This window comes from Eschrichtius robustus, chromosome 14 (genome assembly GCF_028021215.1).
Source record: "Eschrichtius robustus isolate mEscRob2 chromosome 14, mEscRob2.pri, whole genome shotgun sequence".
Classification (NCBI taxonomy): Eukaryota; Metazoa; Chordata; class Mammalia; order Artiodactyla; family Eschrichtiidae; genus Eschrichtius; species Eschrichtius robustus.
The window spans coordinates 30,192,134-30,209,122 of NC_090837.1; the positions used below are offsets into that span (position 1 = coordinate 30,192,134).

General features: G+C 48.1%; 1 protein-coding gene across 2 annotated transcripts; it reads right to left on the reverse strand.

Moving 5' to 3' along the window:
* Positions 1-2,911: 2,911 nt before the first annotated feature.
* NAPG (NSF attachment protein gamma) lies at positions 2,912-16,762 on the reverse strand. Of its 2 annotated transcripts, none has more exons than XM_068562483.1 (12): positions 16,600-16,762; positions 14,907-14,974; positions 12,950-13,034; positions 12,220-12,237; positions 11,519-11,549; positions 10,455-10,564; positions 10,277-10,343; positions 9,626-9,696; positions 8,454-8,532; positions 6,767-6,846; positions 6,188-6,317; positions 2,912-5,193 (listed from the first exon to the last, which is right to left on the reverse strand). In XM_068562483.1, exons 1-12 carry the CDS (start codon positions 16,653-16,655, stop codon positions 5,050-5,052), a joined length of 939 nt encoding a protein of 312 aa, XP_068418584.1. In that variant the 5' UTR covers positions 16,656-16,762; the 3' UTR covers positions 2,912-5,049. The 2 variants fall into 2 exon arrangements, with proteins under 2 accessions (XP_068418584.1, XP_068418583.1); XM_068562482.1 differs by lacking the exon at positions 16,600-16,762 and adding an exon at positions 16,292-16,446.
* Between the last annotated feature and the right edge of the window lie 227 nt (positions 16,763-16,989).

The following is a 16,989-nucleotide window of genomic DNA, read 5'->3' on the forward strand; positions in this document are numbered from 1 at the left end:
CCACCCCAGGGGGACCTCCCAGCTTAGTAATTCAAGGAGCCTGGCTTAGTACCAGCAGGAGAAACGCCATTTGTTCCCTGGGCAGTAAAGGGCCTGAGAGGCCGGAAGGCGTCTGGGCTGGAAGATCAAATCCATCCACCCTCCTGCAATGGAGCCTGGAACTAGACCCCCAGGGCCCAGGGGAGCCGCCCCAGGCTGGAGTCACGTCCAGGGTAGGGTGCACATCCAAACAGGAAACTGCTGCTGCTGCGGAAGGAGCACGTTTACACCTGCACCCAGGCCGTCCGCCGGCTGCCCTGCAGTGGGGCCCGGCCCAGACAACCCTGCTTCCAGCGACCTCTGCAGTGGCACAGGGCCCGCAGAACCCAGAGGGGCCACCCCTGGGGTCACCTGAGTTTAAGAATTTTGTCTTTGGGTTTGTGTTTTGTAAGGGAAGTGCCATGGGGCGGTGGGGGATGTGCTGGGGCTTGGAGACTTGGATGTTGGGGGGCCCCCCACCCTGCCGCTGCCCCCCGCCCAAGTGGCGACCTCTGGGCCGAGTTGCAGGCAGGGCCGAAGCCGCTATGAGGCTCTCTCCCCAAGGACTGGCCCTCAAGACAAAGGCTGGGCAGGGCGGGCAGAGGGACGCACAGGAGGGGAAGAAGGCTTTCTGCCTGAATTTGGAACAAAGGGCCCTGCACTTTCATTTTGCTCTGGGCCCCGAAAATCATGAAGCTGGCCCTGGCTGAAGCGCGCCTCCAAGCCCATCACCGCTGCCGGAGTTGGGCGTGGGTCGCGCGTGGAGACCCTCGGGGAACGGGGTCTGTGCACCTCCTGGACCACGATGCCTGCAGCTCAGAGACGACACACTTCCTCTGGGTGCCCAGGTCAGTCTGACCCCTATGAGATGGAGTGACTTCTGTCACCCGCTCCCCATCCTGACTTGAATTTGCGGTGAGCACTATGTGCCCATGACCGACTCCTCCACTGTCCCTGGGCCCAGCGGGATGAGGGGCAGGGGCAGGGCCGCAGCCACCACTCTCTGGGGCCACATGGCTCCGACTCAACCCACGTTCATCAGATGAATAGGGCCTGATGGTGTATGTATCCTCCACCGGCCGCGCAGGCGACAGTGCTCACTGCCGAGGTCTTCAGGGCAGACCGCTGCCCCGCTCCACACGGGAAGCCCTCCCAGGAGGGGCTGGCGACGGGCTCTCGGGAGGGGCAGAGCCAGGTCGTCGTGGACAAGCTCCAAGTGCCAACAGGGCGGGTCTAACCAACTCTGTTTCTGATTTCTCCTTCTCTCCCGACCACCACGCTGCCTGTGTATCGCCTCTGGGAAATCACAGCCCGAGCCCATCTTTAGCTTCAAGCAACTTTATGGTTTGGCTCCGACATTCCGATATTTGGAGACCTGGAAGCCAGGAATCACCCGAGACAGAGTGGCTGGACCCTGGGGGGCAGGGCCTCAGGTGCTCCCGGGGGCTCACGTGCTTCTTGAAAGCTGAGGTGTGGGGTGCACTCAGCCCCTCTAAGTGAGGCGTGGAGGGTGGGCGAAACCACCCCATAAGGTACAGTACGTTTCCGTGGACTTAGTAATGTTACATCCATTTGGTTTGAAAGGTGCTGGATAAACAGTGGTAACACAGTGACAGAGCCTGACGAGGGGCTGGCCAACTTCAATGAACAGAGCCACCTCCGTTGAGCGCGTCTGTATTTGTTAATACTGACTCAATGTCCGGAGACTTGCTGCCCGGGAGAGAATCAAGGCGCCCCCTGGCGGAGGTCACGTTCATTCACATTTACAAACAATACACACAAGATTTACTGTACGTATACAAGTTAGCTAAGTGCTTACTGAGATTTTGAAAGTTAAGTTTTAAAACTGCCCTATTTAGGCCTCTTGAAAGCTTTGGGAGAATCAGAAATAAAAAATTTAAAAATGTAATTTAAAATGTTCTACCTTAAATGCGAAGGGGATTTAGTTCACCTAGTTTGTAAGTGGGGCTAATTATCCAGGGGAATTTTAATCAGTACCACTGACTGTTATTAAAAGCCATGTAAGTTCCTTCCATGGGCAAAGGCCCCTTGACCATTTAAAAAAACACTCAAATGGAAAAGGTGTGCTCTCCTTTTTTGAAAGGGATGTTTGCCTCAGTCCTTTTTTCCTTCAAGGCATTTTTTATGTCCTTAAATTTAGTATCAAATTAAAGTCGGTGCTGAGCCTTTTCTTGATACCAACCTAATGAAAACATGGTGGGGGGGACAGAGGGAGACACAGGGAGACGACTTCTGTTGCCTTTCCCAGCTGACCCATCTTCACAAATGCTAGAGGGACCACAAGGCCACTCAGAACACGCCAAGGTGTCCTGAGGGAAACCAAAATTGCGTTGCACCCAAGCCCCTCCGTGCCCTGCATTCTCTCCACCTCTTACTCCAACTTCCACCAAATCCTGGTGTCAAATCCTACTACCGATCCCCATTCCCCAGAGGACAGGCCAGCATTACACAGCACTCACTCAATAAACGTGTGATTAATTTTAGTAAATCTGCTGGCAACTAAGGTGCCAACTATGTATAAATGCAAACAATGCCATTTCAGCTTTCTTACCTCCTGGGTATTTTTATCTCACTTAACTCAATGAAAGAATTATTCTCTCAGAAGGTGTACTGAAGTCTCCCACCTCACCAAGGCCAGAGAGCACAGTGTGACAGTAGCTGGATGACTGGCACCTTAAAAACCTCCAAGCGTTTGAAGTAACGCCCAGAGGGACTTAACTGACTCCCAGCATAAGGCACAACTTACAAGAACAGACAAAATACTGTTCTTGTCCAGCACAGCTGGGATCATGTAAATAGCTGAGGATGTGTCTTTGGAAAAAAGGGGAAATAAGCCAAGCAAAATGAATAATAATAAAAAGAATGATCATACTTATAGAGTTTCAGATTTTATTTTCATAATTATATTCCTATAGAAGCAATAACCTGCATTTCCATATCACATTTAATATTATTCATCAGAGCTGGAAAAAAGAGGAATAAAGCACAGTTTCCATACACAAATACCATACTCTGCATATGTACAAACAAATTCGATATATTAACTAGACTCTGTGGACTGATTCACTTACAACACACCAGAACACTGACTGCTGGATCCTGAGCACGCTCATGCAGACAGACGCCCACGTTGGTAAAGTGACGACACGAGCTCTGGAGACACCTCTTCCTGCTGTGAACACCAGTTCCCCACTTCTGAGTGTCCCCTCAGGATAAAGGCTTCTGTGAGGGGAAAACGAGATGCTCCTCACTAGACACCAGGCAGAAGAGCCGTGACGTCAGAGGACACCCACACGCCCCGCACACGAGTTCTGACGGGAAGGCCGGGAAAGGGCTGGTGTGGAGGGCGCCCCGGGGCTCAAGCCTCCTGTGCTGTGAGGCCCAGCCCCATGGCTGCTACAGGCCCTTCCACTCAGTCCTCATTTCTGTTTAATATGTAAGAAAAGAGAAATAAAAGCTTTTTTCCAAAGCTGTGATGGATAATATGGTCTATAGGAAATGGTCTAAAATGCCTTTTAAGTGTTGCCAAATCTGTTGATAGGGATTGTTAAGTAGCTCAAATGCACATCAGCATAAGACTCCTGAAGCGTGACTGGATCTGGAGGGCACAGCAGGAGGACGGGGCCTCGGAACTATTAACACGTCATTAACCACAAACGCCTGAACATGGCTTTACTGAGACCACCACTCAGTGTCTGCAAGCAGTGACTGGAAGCGCGCTGCAGCCCGCAGAGCCACGCGGGCAACAGAGGGGCTGGAAAGAGCGCGGGGATTAGAGTTCCACACCAGAACCCCCGACGGAGTCCAGCCCACTGCCCACCCGCCCCGGCACACGGGCCCCGCGGGACGTTCCCCGAACCCTCCAGAGCCCAGCGTGACTGCGACCACTCACGATGACCCGCCTCAGGGTCCCAGGGAGGCCAGCAGATCCGAGCCCGGGAAGCCAGGCGGGCAGCGTCTCCTGCAGGGTGCACTGCAGTGGCTGGGCCTCTTTCCCATCAGGGGACAGGGAGACGGCTCCGAGCACAGGGAGACGGCTCCGAGCACAGGGAGAGGAACGCCTTGAAAATGACCCGTCAGGAAAGACCCAGGAAGCACTAGACAGCGGCAGCCCAGCCCTTGAAACTCAGCCCCCGCCTTTCAGCCACATGCAAGAGGTTTACAGACAGCACCTCCCGAGTCAAGCTGCTGTCCTGTCACAGCCCTGGACGACGCAGAGGGAAGCCACGTATGCACCCCAGCCTGATGGAAACCACCACACTGTGCGAACTCAGGACAAAGGTCCTCATTAGTCCCGGTCGGTCAACAACCTGGTGGGCTTAGAGACTGTCACTGTGTGTTTCAGGTGGAAAAAAATACCCATATTCCAGAGACAACTGAAGACATTTACAGAATCACTGTAATGTGCCACCTTCAAAATGTTCAAACTTACACATGAGACTTCAGATGCATCTCGTATTGAGATAAGTAACATCGTAAGGCTCAAAACAGCTTCCCGTCCCAATCTCGCCTCTGAAGACTGAACAATTTCAATGTCTCTGATTATCATGGGGGATAAATTTCCTTCTGAAGGCAGAACAAATGTTTAAAATACTATTTTGTTTAACCAGTAAACATCACTTTTAACAGCAATTATTAAATAAAATGCAAAAAAAGCTTCTCTAACGATAAATTACAAGAGCCCAAGAGAAAAGGCTATCTAAGACTATCTATGCCTATTATCTTTGTTTAGAACAGATCTGTCTAGAATTTGGTTTGCCAATTTTAAAGTCGACTGTCCTAAAATGTGACAGTACATTTCTCTGTTAATGCCTGCTGGTGTCTGAGAAGAGCTCTTATCATGGAAAGAAAAAAATGCTTCACAGGCAGTGGGCAGGACGGGTGGTCCAGGAAACGGGAGCTAAGACTTTGTCTTTACCAGCATCAGAGCCAGGATGGCGTGAGGTCTGGCCGCCCCCCGGGCCGTGCGGCGACGTCCAGGCCATGCGGGGTCTGTGAGGGGACGAGCGCCTAGCACAGCCCCCCTGCATACTCGTCCTCCTCGTCCTCAGTGGCGGGGGCGGCGTGGCCTTCGGGCGCGGCCTGTGGGGGGGCCGCCGCCTTCTTCTTGACTCCCCCTCCTGGGACCAGCAGGCTCAGGCCCAGCTTCGCGTACTGTCAAGGACAAAGCACAGCTCAGACTGGACACTCAGGCCTGACCCGCGACGCCTCCCCGGAGTCACCTGTGAGACGAGCCTGCTCTCCGCCCCCTAAAACCCCGGATACCACTCAGACGGAAAGACCACCGCAAAGCCCAACGCTGCTCAACCATCGGGGCTTGTGACCAGGGTGGGGCAGGGGCACGAAGAGGAAAACCTCAATTCTACGGCACGCTTAGGAATCAGATAACCGGACACACGAGCTGAGGGACACTTCTGGTCCTTACGAAATAACCATCTGCTGAGTCAGTGTTGAAAACACAAACTTACAAAAGCTGATGCCAGAATTTACCTAGAAAAACACTGGTTCCTCTAAGTACATCATTTTATTAAAAAAACAAACAAACAAAAAAACCCAAGGTCTTACACTGATCTGACAGCATCACAAGACTAAACCCGCCAGACCAAATGCAATGAGCAGGCGCTCATGAACCTACTGAACAGGGAAACTGGGAAGAAGAGAAGCCTGGGTCACAGCTGGCGTCTCCCCGTGGGGGGATGGGCCCCTCACCCGACTCATCCACTTGTCACCACAGGCAGCACGACGAGGACCAGCTGCCCCACGTTTACAGAGGAGTTAACCGAGCTTCAGACCGTCAGCCGCCACCCTGCACCGCACAGCGCGTGCTCTCAGAAGTGGGATGCCAACAGGCCTGATGACCCACAAAGGCCACCGCACCATGGGCCCTGAGACCGTGAGCCTGAGAGAAACTCACTCAACCCAGCACCCTGGAGGGAGGCCAGCCGACGGAGGAGGAGGAGGAGGAGGAGGAGGAGGAGGAGGAGGAGGAGCGGGCGTCGCCCATGGCAAAGCCACTTGGCAGCCGGCCAGTCAGGCAACATGCACCGCCGTGAGCCTCCTCCCTGAGCAGCAGCTCCAGGCGAAGAGCAGAGGGAGAACCCTTACGAGCCCGCGGGAGAGGGAAGGAGGGCCGAGCGGAGGCACTCACGTCGTTGTCCATGTACTTGAACAGGGGCGAGTTGCAGACCTCGGCCACCTGGTCCTGGTCCTGCTGGTCGTAGCCCTCGAGCAGCTGCTCTAGGGCGGTGCAGTCCTCACTGCCGTTGAAGCCAGGGATGCTGCGGGGAGCACACGGCACGTCTGCGCCCGGCCCTCAGCGCACCCACCGCACCGGACGGCGACGGCGGAGAACCCCGGGCCCCGGAGCCAGGGTGCCCGGCCTCAGGCTGCTCGGTTTAAACATCGCCAAGGAGAAAGCCCCTTATAGCCTGACCTTCCTGTAACATACAACCTGAAGGCTTTTCTTTCTCTTGTTATTTTTTTCTTAGATGGCAAATATCACAGAATCACTCAAGTCACTCACTTCCACGGAAGCCCCCAGGAGAAAAACACAGGGAAGAACACAACTCATAAAAATCCTGCTGCAAAAGCTGAAATGCTAGCCACGCACTCATACTGCTCTGAACTTTATTAAAAACCAAAACCAAAAACCCCGTTCCACAGCCAGGACTGCCCATCTCGGCAGTGAGCTGGGGCGGAGAAGCAGCCGTGCACTGGCGGGTCTTACCTGTAGCTCTCCCGGACGCAGCGCTCTGCGGCCACGTAGTCGTTTCTGTGCAGATGCACTAAGACTTGGGCAATTGTTTTCTAAAACAAAAGAGGTGATTAAGCCAAGATCATATCCCTGCAGAAGTCAATTTCCTGACACCTGGAATTTGACGCGGTTTACACCTGGAGAGATTCGTGAGTTCTGCAGCCACCTCCACAGGACACTGGGGGGAGAACACCCCAGAACAGCACACCTCAAACTCCAATGCGCACACCCCACCCGGGGGTCTTGCTGGAGACGGCGGAGCTGGTGGCGGGGAAGCCTGAGAGCCCACCGCTCCTCACTGGCTCCCAGGGGCTCGTGGTCCCGCCAGTCTGAGGACCACACTTGGAGAAACAAAGCCCCAGACACAGCCACTGCACAATTTACAGAAAATGTCTTCAAAATGCCTATACAGGTTTCATCTTGAAAAGGGAACAAGAAGCGGGGCGCGTAACTCTGCAATTCTACTTTGGAATTCTTCAAGAGATACGAGGAAAAGACAAATGAATGGAAACTTCATGTAACGGAAATAGACACTACTTATAAGCCAACAAAAGGACTGAGGCCACAGACACAACTGATAAGATCTTATCGGCAAAACAGCTCTTCACCAGGTATTTGTCAATCTTTTTATATCTATTTTTTCAGATGACTTTTATTGATCTTTTGTCATCTCCGTTTTCAGATTAAGCCCATCCGGTATTTTATTTCAGACACTGCTTTTTCAGTTCTAAAATTCTCATTTAGTTCATTTATAGTTTCTATTAAAAAAATAAAAATCAGTCCTTTTGTCCATTAGTTCACCCATGTTCACCTCTGCCACACGGAGCAGCTGTGATGGCTGCTTCCTGGTCCTGACCTGGTGACTCCAACATCCGGGTCACCTCTGTGGTCCTTTCTCCTGACAACGGTCACACTTTCTTGACTCGTTCTATGTTGAGTCGCTTGGGACTGTCCCCTGGACACTGCAGGACCCTCCCATGATCTCGGGCTCAGGCTGCACGTTCTGTCTGCTTTCTGGGCAGTGGCTCTAGTCTTAGTTCAGCCACCTGCTCCACTGCTCTGGGTGTGCCCTGCACACGCAGCTGGAGTCCCCCCCCACACACACACACTCACAGCCACACACACACACACACACTCGGGGGAGGGGGGGAACCCCACTTCCAGCCCTCCTCTCGGGGCCCTTCTCCTTGCTCTCTGAGCCCATCCTCCCAGCTCCTCCGGCTGGTGCAGACGGTGTTTCATCCGCCTGCACCACCGCCCCAGCTGCAACTCCACAACTGGGGCTCAGCCTCGGAGGAGCCGAGGGAGAAGGAGCAGGAAACGTGGGGCCTCTTCTCCCAGCCCCTCTGGTGAGAAAGATGGGGAGGGGGCCCCTCGGGGAGGAAAGCCGCCCCGTGCTCCCTGCCCTCCAGCCCTCTTGGCTGCTCACTTTTCAGGGTCCGAGGGGCACAGCCTTCTGTGTTTTGCCCAGCAGTGTTAGTTGTGATCAGCAGGAGAGAGGTGATAGTGGTCTTACTCCACGTTGGCCAAAAACAGAGGCCCATAAGGTATTATTTTAAAAATAAACAAACATTCAGGGAACTCGGTCTTAGGTACACAGTTACACCAATATGAAAAATGATCTAAGGAAAAGCCAAATATAAGCACTTTCAAAGCATACCTTATAACAAGTTGGATAATTCTCAATTTCCTTATAAATATTTTTTTCTTTCTGAATAGAGAGTGCCGCCTCATCAAACCTAAAGACAAAACAAGAAATGCAGAACAAGACGGGTCTAAGCGATCCACAGCAGAGGTCCTATAATGTACTTGATGTTACAGGTTTTAGAGAAATAAAGACCACATCAGGCACTGTAACAACTGCTCCATAACCCGTGTTTCCGTAAGCTCTGCTCACCCGGCTTGCCTTCTAAATGTCAGACTCGGCCTTCTAGACACCAAGCAGACAGAGCGAAAGAACTCAAGGACAGGCCACTTCATATGCGGAGTTTTAGGTCTGGTAAGGACCATCCATTAATGAGCACCCATCAAGTCCAACAAACTGCTTTGTGAGCGTCTGTGAGAAGTGCCGGAGCCCAGCCCTGACTCAGTCACCGCGGATCCCTTTCCCTCACTGAAAGGCCGGGCAGACGCCCCAAGAGCACCGGCTCCCCGGAACCAGGACCCCCACCGGGCCCTCACACGCCCACCGCGGTCTTCGTGAGTCCCAACAGCTCCTGGGCCCAGAACGCGCAGCAGGGGAGAGCAGACAGGGAGAGGCGAGAAAAAGTCCTTCTCGCCACTTTGACCCTCAGCAGTCTTCTTCCGCCTACTCTCACGTATTTTCCTTTGCAGAATTTTATTAATAAGGGAGATTGTTTACTAAGCTTAAATTGAAGTAAAACACAAAAGGAAAATCCATAGGATTCTAGGTTTCTGGGGTCCGGCTATTTGTGCCATAGGTCCTAAATGTGAAGGAGAAAAAATTAGTACCCTAATGACGCTATTTGGCTGTCAAGAACCTGTCAGTTTTCCTGGGTGAGTACTCAGGGCATCTTGTCACTTAGCTCAAACGGATACTTGTCCTTGAGAGGCATCACCACCCACCCAGACAACAGAACAAGGCAACTGCTCCCTCCCAAGATGCTGAGTCAGGTCTTAGCCAACAAGAGCACAATGCACGATACATTTTGGGATGACGCTTTAGAGAAGCGGCATATCTTTCAATATTTAATCAAACGTGCCGCTGTCTTGCAGCCTGGTGTGCCCATGGTTACACCAAAAATATTAACAAGCCTGTCCCTGTGGCCAGAAGGTCACAGGGACACAGGAGCACAGCTCTATGACACGTACCTGCGCCCTCGCACCAGCAGCCTGGAGGCCTTTCCTAGTAATTCAACTGCCTGTCGTAAGCGTTCTTCATTCTGCAGGAATCCAAGAGAAGAGAGTGTTGGCTGCTTTAATGTAGGAATCTTTTTCTTCCCCTAACAATTTCTGATAAAAAAGTAATGGCACTGGGGACTTCCTTGGTGGTCCAGTGGTAAAGAATCCGCCTTACAACGCAGGGGACGTGGGTTTGAACCCTGGTCAGGGAACTAAGATCCCACAAGCCGTGGGGCAACTAAGCCCACACACCATAACTACAGAGCCCACACGCCCTGGAGACTGCACGCCACAACGAGAGAGAGAGAAAGCCCATGTGCCACAATGAAGAGCCCGCGCCGCAACGAAAGATCCCGCACACCGCAACTAAGACCTGATGCGGCCAAAAATAAATAAAATAAATAATAAATAAATCTTCAAAAAAAAAAAAGGTAACAGCACTGGATCGGCGGGGGAGGGGGTGGGAAGCTGCTAATCCATCTCACTACTAACAGAAGAAAACAAGAGTTCAGCTGTGAGCACAGAAACGTTTTCAAAGTAGCCACTGCAATTCTGTTTTCCTATATATCATGAACATAAAATTCTAAATATACTCAAAGAAAAAAAAAAATACAAACTTACTTCAAACACATTAGCTGTCTGCTGATATAACTGCACAGCCTTTTCTGGATCCACGTTTTCTATAAGCCTAAATTAGACAAGAAAATCTGACTTACATGAGAAATAGAAAACTTGTTTTTCGAAGGACTTTATTAAAACAAAAAGACTTCCACGCAGAGACCTGTGTCCACACACTCACTTTCCGGCCCGCTCCAAGGCCATGGCCGCTGTGTCTGGGGTGCCGTTCTCCAGGTACATCATGCTGGCTTTCTCAATCAGCTGAACAGCCTCCGGGAGTTTTTGCATCTCCTTTAGGCAAACGATACGGCATGGACCAGTAAGTGCATCAACTTAAATACAGAGTCAACAATCTGAAATTCAAGAAAGCAAAGGACCCAAAACATACAATAGTAAACATATTGAAAATGAAATGCGTTCACATGGTCACTCTCTGTCAAGCTTCATTTAGCTAAACCAAAAACGCATCAGTTGATTTCTGCAGAGTTCATCCCTTCACAGAGTTTCAGGTAAACTACACACATAGTAGAAACCAAAACACTTGCTCTTCACAGTTTTCACGCATTTCCAATTCCTGGAATACTTATGAGTTCCTACTATACACAAGGCCTGTGCCAAAGGCTGCAAACTGGCAGCCCAAGGGCTGTGTGTCATTTCCGAGGATGGCTTGCTTCAACCATCCGTATCTTAAAATCAGATACTTTCACAGGAGGTCTGTTCTGCGGCTTCGTATTTTAAACATGTCATAGGCTACGGCATCCGCAGGCTTGCACCCACACGGCACTGGAGAGCGGGGCTGTGCAGGAGCCAGCCTCCTCCTGGGGTGTTTCTCCCTACTCCCTGCACGCCCAGGCCGGCCTCCACCATCTCAGCAAGCCCTGCGTTCACCTGCGCTTGCAGCCCTCTTACTCTGAGCGCCATCAACAGAGTAACCCTACGTATCTTATTAGTAAACTCCAAGTCTCAGCATCATGTGCTCCTTATGTCTAATATCTCCAATTCAAAACTTTTTTTTAAAAACTGAAGAAAAATCATGTAATAGCTAGATGTAAAGATTAGGTATTATCTATTTAGGGTTGACATACTGTATTCTCCGTGCTGACCTCACATAGGTTGTTTTCAAATCTGTCCCTCCCTAAGTTGACAAATTCTTTAGGATACAAAACTTGCTGGTCTTGTTCTTATGGGGACTTCAAACTGTAACTCATTTTACCTACGGAGCAGCTGTGATACAACGGTACTGACCTTCAGCATCATGCCGGCTTGTTCGTAAGCTCTGCAGAGAGAATATAAGTTCTCGGATGAGATCTTGATGAGATGGGGGAAGAGAAACTTTCTACCACAGACACGAGAAGCTCCATCAATTAAAACTGGCTCAGACAATACATACTTACTTTAGGCTCTCATTACGACACAACATAATTTTTCTTCCTTTTATTTACGTGGGCAATAATGCCTTGGAAACAACAGACATCTGAGGTAAAGGGATTTCACTTTGCAGATGCAAAGTTAAGTAAAGGTCAGAGAGGTCAAATGACTTTCTATTGTACTTGACAAACCTAAATCCAAGTTTTGAAACAAGTAAGTGTTTTTCTCCACAGAAGCAAAAGAAAGCTTCCTGCTTCTCTCCACAGGCACCATTAACTACTAAGAAAGAGGGAAAAAAAGAGATTCTAACTTGTTTTTTCATAGGTTATTGAACAAAACGGTCCTAAAAATATGATGGTGATTTAACTTAAACACTGAATTATCTTAGGAGTGACTTCATTTTTAAGGTTTAGGTGAAGACTGAAACAAATGGAAATGACTATTTTATTTAAATCAATATAAATTAATTCACTATTTCTGAATTTATAACTTAGGAAAAATGTACTGACCTAAGAGAAAGCAACGTTTAAAACATAATAATCTACAAATACATGAACATACGGAGAATATTTACTTACTTGGCAGCATGAAAAAGACTGAATAGATGTAACAAAGTCAAAATTAAGGAGAAAAAAAAAAAAGCAAATCAATAGTTTCTAAAGATATACTATTTAAAAAACAAGGTTAACTAAATCACTGCCCCAGTTTGTTCGAAAAGACGAACCCTACAAATCAGGAAAAGAAGAAAACTTTATCGCCTGTGGCTGTCTCCTACAAACTACGTAATTCACAAAAACACTGACAAAACACCATATTGATTTTTAAGCTACGTCCATTATGCATTAACTTGAAGTTTTACTAAAATGCAAGGTTATTATACCCATAATCTGCAAGTGAGATAAAATAAACATTTTTTAGTTGATAAGATTATAAAATACCTCAGGAAAATTTGTTTAAAACTACTTAAAAATTTTATTTCAAATACCGGAGGAAGACTACATTTTTAAAATATTTATAGAGCAGTAACCATGTCTCTAATACCCCTGCCACTTGTTCCATTTTTCAGCACCTGTCTCTATATCTCCCTCACTTCATCCCAAGTAAAACCATCATCAAGCAAATCCAGAAACAATAGAAATAAACTCTCAAACGCAGCTCTGCAGAACAGTGTGGACCTTATGATCAAGTCTCTATAAATGCACTTTCAGAGTTTAGAGATGCAGCATTTTTCTAAGTGGCTTCTAACTTAATAGCACTGTACTCGACATGCAGCAAATTTATAACAATCTCTAAAGGCTGAAAAGATACGCCCTGTTATTCTCGTGGGCGACAGCTTCTCTCAGGCAGGCGTCTTTTGCTTGTTCAAACTGTTTGGCATTTTTAAAAGCAACAGCTGAAAGAGAGAAAAAAAATATAGACTGTCTATTTCCATCATTTAAAGAAACCTCAAATGAATCCTTACCAAAATGTGCATGACGTGAAGTATCAGAAAATAAACTTAACACTTATTTTAATCAAATAGTTCAGAAACTTCATAAAACTATAACTACTATTTTTCTAAGCCACTTTCTTACAACTTTTTTGATTATCAATAACTTACAAGTATTTTCAAAAGGTTTTTTTTTTTCTTAATTGTACACTATTGGCAATAGATCAGTGCTCCTTCCATTCAAGCCCAAGTCGTTCTAACACCACCATTTAAGCTTTGGGAAACTAAGACAGCATCAGTCAAACGAACAAACCCAAACTACAGGCACTGTCACTAAAACAGCACCTTACCTCACCCGTTTCACATTTAATAATAGAAACAGTGCTTTAGTTATGGCTTATTCTATCTTTTAAATTATTCTGAAACTGAAGTCCAATAAACACACTCAATATTTTTATAATAAATCTTCCTTTTTGGCACAATCTTTAAATATGATCTTACAGACTTTGGAAAACTTACAAAGTGTTGCTTACAAATAAATGAAAAGGATACTGCTTTAAGAAAACATTGTTAAAAACACACTCTTAAAATTACATTTAATAAAATGTAGAAAAGAAACAAATGACAAACTATTTTCATCCCTGCATTTCTACATTTTACTCTTTGAAAAATTTACTGATGAAATGTATCTTGCATAACCCCTTAAAGAAAATAAACAAAAGATGTTTTAATGGGAAAATCTGACTTGAAATATTCATTTCTGAAAGCAGCTCATGGTCACAGATACATACGTAACAATTCTGTGTTAAATTTCCCTCATGGAGGATACCTGCAAAATGTTGTGCCCTCCAGTCACAAAAGTGTTCTTGTACAAGGTGTCCATAAAATCCATGTAAAATTTAAACTTCTAATAATTTTCCTTCTAAATATGAGGTATAGTAATTTGCATAATGCAACAGAATTTACTCAGGACTTAAATAAAAGTGCTAAAGATTAATTTGTTGTCATTTCTTCTATTATCTAGAAAATACATCCTACATTATGCTGATTAGTTTCAATTTATCTGACTTCTCTCTATTAGTTTCAATTTATCTGACTTCTTTCTTCCTGGTGACATACTAAAACTAAAGTTTGCCAAAAGCACATTTCCTAGGTGATTTCTATGCAAGGCTAACAAATGTGATCGGGGCTACTGCTGAAACACACAGTAAAATGTGTCCAGGGGATTTCAAAATCGTATTATGCTTTATATCCAAAATAATCACGGATATGCTGAAAACTATCATTCCATAACTTAAAATGCTAAATTTTTAATAAATTCCCTTTCTGTTGCAGATTTCAGGCTGTTTTTATCTCATATGCAGATAAAGGCAATAAAACATGCATATGAGCTTAACTCCTCAGGAACACATATGAGTGCATCTCCACGGGAGGGTCATCAAGGGCAAGAGCCAAACGCGCTCGGTGCACAGAACTGCGGAAGACAAGCCTAAGGTTTTAAAAAGCCAACAAGAAAAATCTTTATTCAGTAATAGGTAGCAAAAACTATGACCAAACTCCCAGAAGTAGCATGAACTGAGTGGAGTTCAAGAACATATAAACGATGCTAAAAGCCTGCAGGGGCACCCGCCGTGCCATCTGCACTCGTGGGAGAGGGAGAGGCGGCTGGCTCTACAGCTCGGAACTCAAGACATCTGAAAATAGTAAGCGGCAAAGCACAGGGTTTAACAATGAAAATACTATATAGGAAGCATTAAGAATGAGAATTACGCCGAGATGAAGTTACCAGCCTGCTTCAAGATTACACTGCAGGGACAGGGCTCCAGTCACACGTACCTGCTTTTCCATACTCAGAAGCGGCACTGTCATAATCTGGCTTCCATTTTAAAAAACCCGTTTTCAGGCTAAAATGAGAGACACATTTAACAGCAGTTACCAACCACATTCCTAAGTCAGAACCCTGCTTATAAGGCTCTTGTAGGTCATTAAAAAGAGGAGGGGGGGGGGACCATCAGGTACACAGTTCCCATCTCGCCCACCTCCATCCAAACTTACTGACAATTACAAACAACCTCAGCACTTTCCCTCCCACTGTCACAGACATGGTTTCCCCCTTTTGAAATGTCTGTATAGCATCCAAGGGGAGTGGAGGTTCTCTAGGCCTGATCCGCAGATGAGCAGCATCACACAGAAGTGTGCTAGAAATGTATGAAGTGCTGAGCCCCATCCCAGCCCTGCTGAACCAGAACCCCGGGAGGGCCAGCAGCAGCAATCCAGGGTGTAACAAGCCCTGAGACGCACTAAAGCTTGAGGTGGGCTGAAGCACAGCAATAAGCAGGTGGACCCGCGAGACTGAAGCTCAGGAGAGGCCGGAGATTACCAGAGTCATCAGCACGTGTCACACCCGCAGGGAGAAGACCTGCAGGGAGACTGGAGAGAGAGGCCAGAAAGACTACAGAACCAAACACTCAGAGGGACACAGGGAATCAGCAAAAAAGGCTGCAGTCAGCCACCAGTGAACAGGAAGGACAACCAGAGAGACAGGATGGCTGGAAAGCACGACAAACTGCTTTCCAGGACCCCAGGATCACACGGCATCTTAGACGCCGCACGAAAGGACAATCAACTGAGTCCTTATCTAATTTGCCCTTTCTGAAACACCTCTTTTTAAAATTTTATGACAATTTCACATTGTCAAACTTGGGTGCGCATAAGAACTGCTAAATAAACACCATCTTAAATTCTAAATTTAAATTCAGTTAGTGAAAGCCTGCTTACATATAACAGTGTTACCTTCCAAGGAATCAGGGGAGCACCTTAACTGAGAGACAGGGAAGCCCCAGAGCCTGCAGAAGTACACCCTTCATTTTGTTCCCTTTAATTTTTTGCCAATTAAATTTATTTAACATTTGTGTTTGTGTAATACTGTTGTAAGGTTCAAATTTGTAAACAATTCTCAAGCTTACCAAAAACATTATTGTTCGGAAAAATAAAATCCTTAAATTGCAACCTGTCTACTCGAATCCACCAACTGAGGAAGTACTGCAATAAAGCAAAATTCTAATCCACCACCTCTACCCCAAAGCCCTCATTATATTCTGTATCTTAACATAATTTTTAAAAATACCACCAAAAACAAGATACAATCTCTCAAAACATAATTTTTAAAAATACCACCAAAAACAAGATACAATCTCTCAATTGTCTTATGTGCTACATACACATGGGAAAAGCTAGAAATTTTAAAATATAGTTGGGCCGGGAAGCCGCCCAACGCTCCGGGAAGCACCAGCATCCCGACTGCCGACGCGGAGAGCCCTGCCCGGGACAACGGCGGCGCCCCCACGGCCCGAGGCGAGACGACTTCCGGCGTCCGACGGCAGCGCTTCCGGGGCGCGGCGGCCCCAACACGCCCGCCCGGCCCGGCCCTGCCCCGCCCCAGCACCCCCCACCCGGTGCTGACTCAGACCGGCCTCGGAGGGGCCCGGTCCAGGCGCCTACCCAGGGCCGCGCTGGGCCTCTCACTCACTATTTCTCTGCTTTGGCCAGGTGCTCCAGTCCCTCGTTTATCTTCTGAGCCGCCATCTCCGCGGCGCGGCCCTGACGTGGAGGCTGAGAGCCCGCCGAATGGGCGTGGGAACGCCGAGGAGGAGGCCGTGACTGCGCTGCAGCCGCGCCACCGGGGCCCGCAGGGCTCAAACCTAGTGCAGCAAAGCGGCCCAGGAGCCGCGCAGGCGCCGCGCAGACATTGCGCAGGCGCAGAGCGCCCGGGCTGGCCGCACGCATGACTTAGTGCGCAGGTGCGGTGGGTAGTGAAAGGGGTTCGCGATTCCGTTCGCCAGTGCATCGCAGTTTTGTTGAGCACGTGCTATGTGTCAGGCGTTGTATTAACCACCGGCAGGTCGGCAGGGAGTGCGAC

Coding starts and splice junctions, on each gene's coding strand:
- NAPG (XM_068562482.1), bottom strand. CDS start 16,365: ATGCTGGTGCTTCCCGGAGCGTTGGGCGGCTTCCCGGCCCAACTATAT. Junction 14,975..16,291: donor ATTTCTAGCTTTTCCCATGT/GTATGTAGCACA, acceptor CTCTCATTTTAG/CCTGAAAACGGGTTTTTTAA. Junction 10,344..10,454: donor GCCTTGGAGCGGGCCGGAAA/GTGAGTGTGTGG, acceptor TGTCTAATTTAG/GCTTATAGAAAACGTGGATC.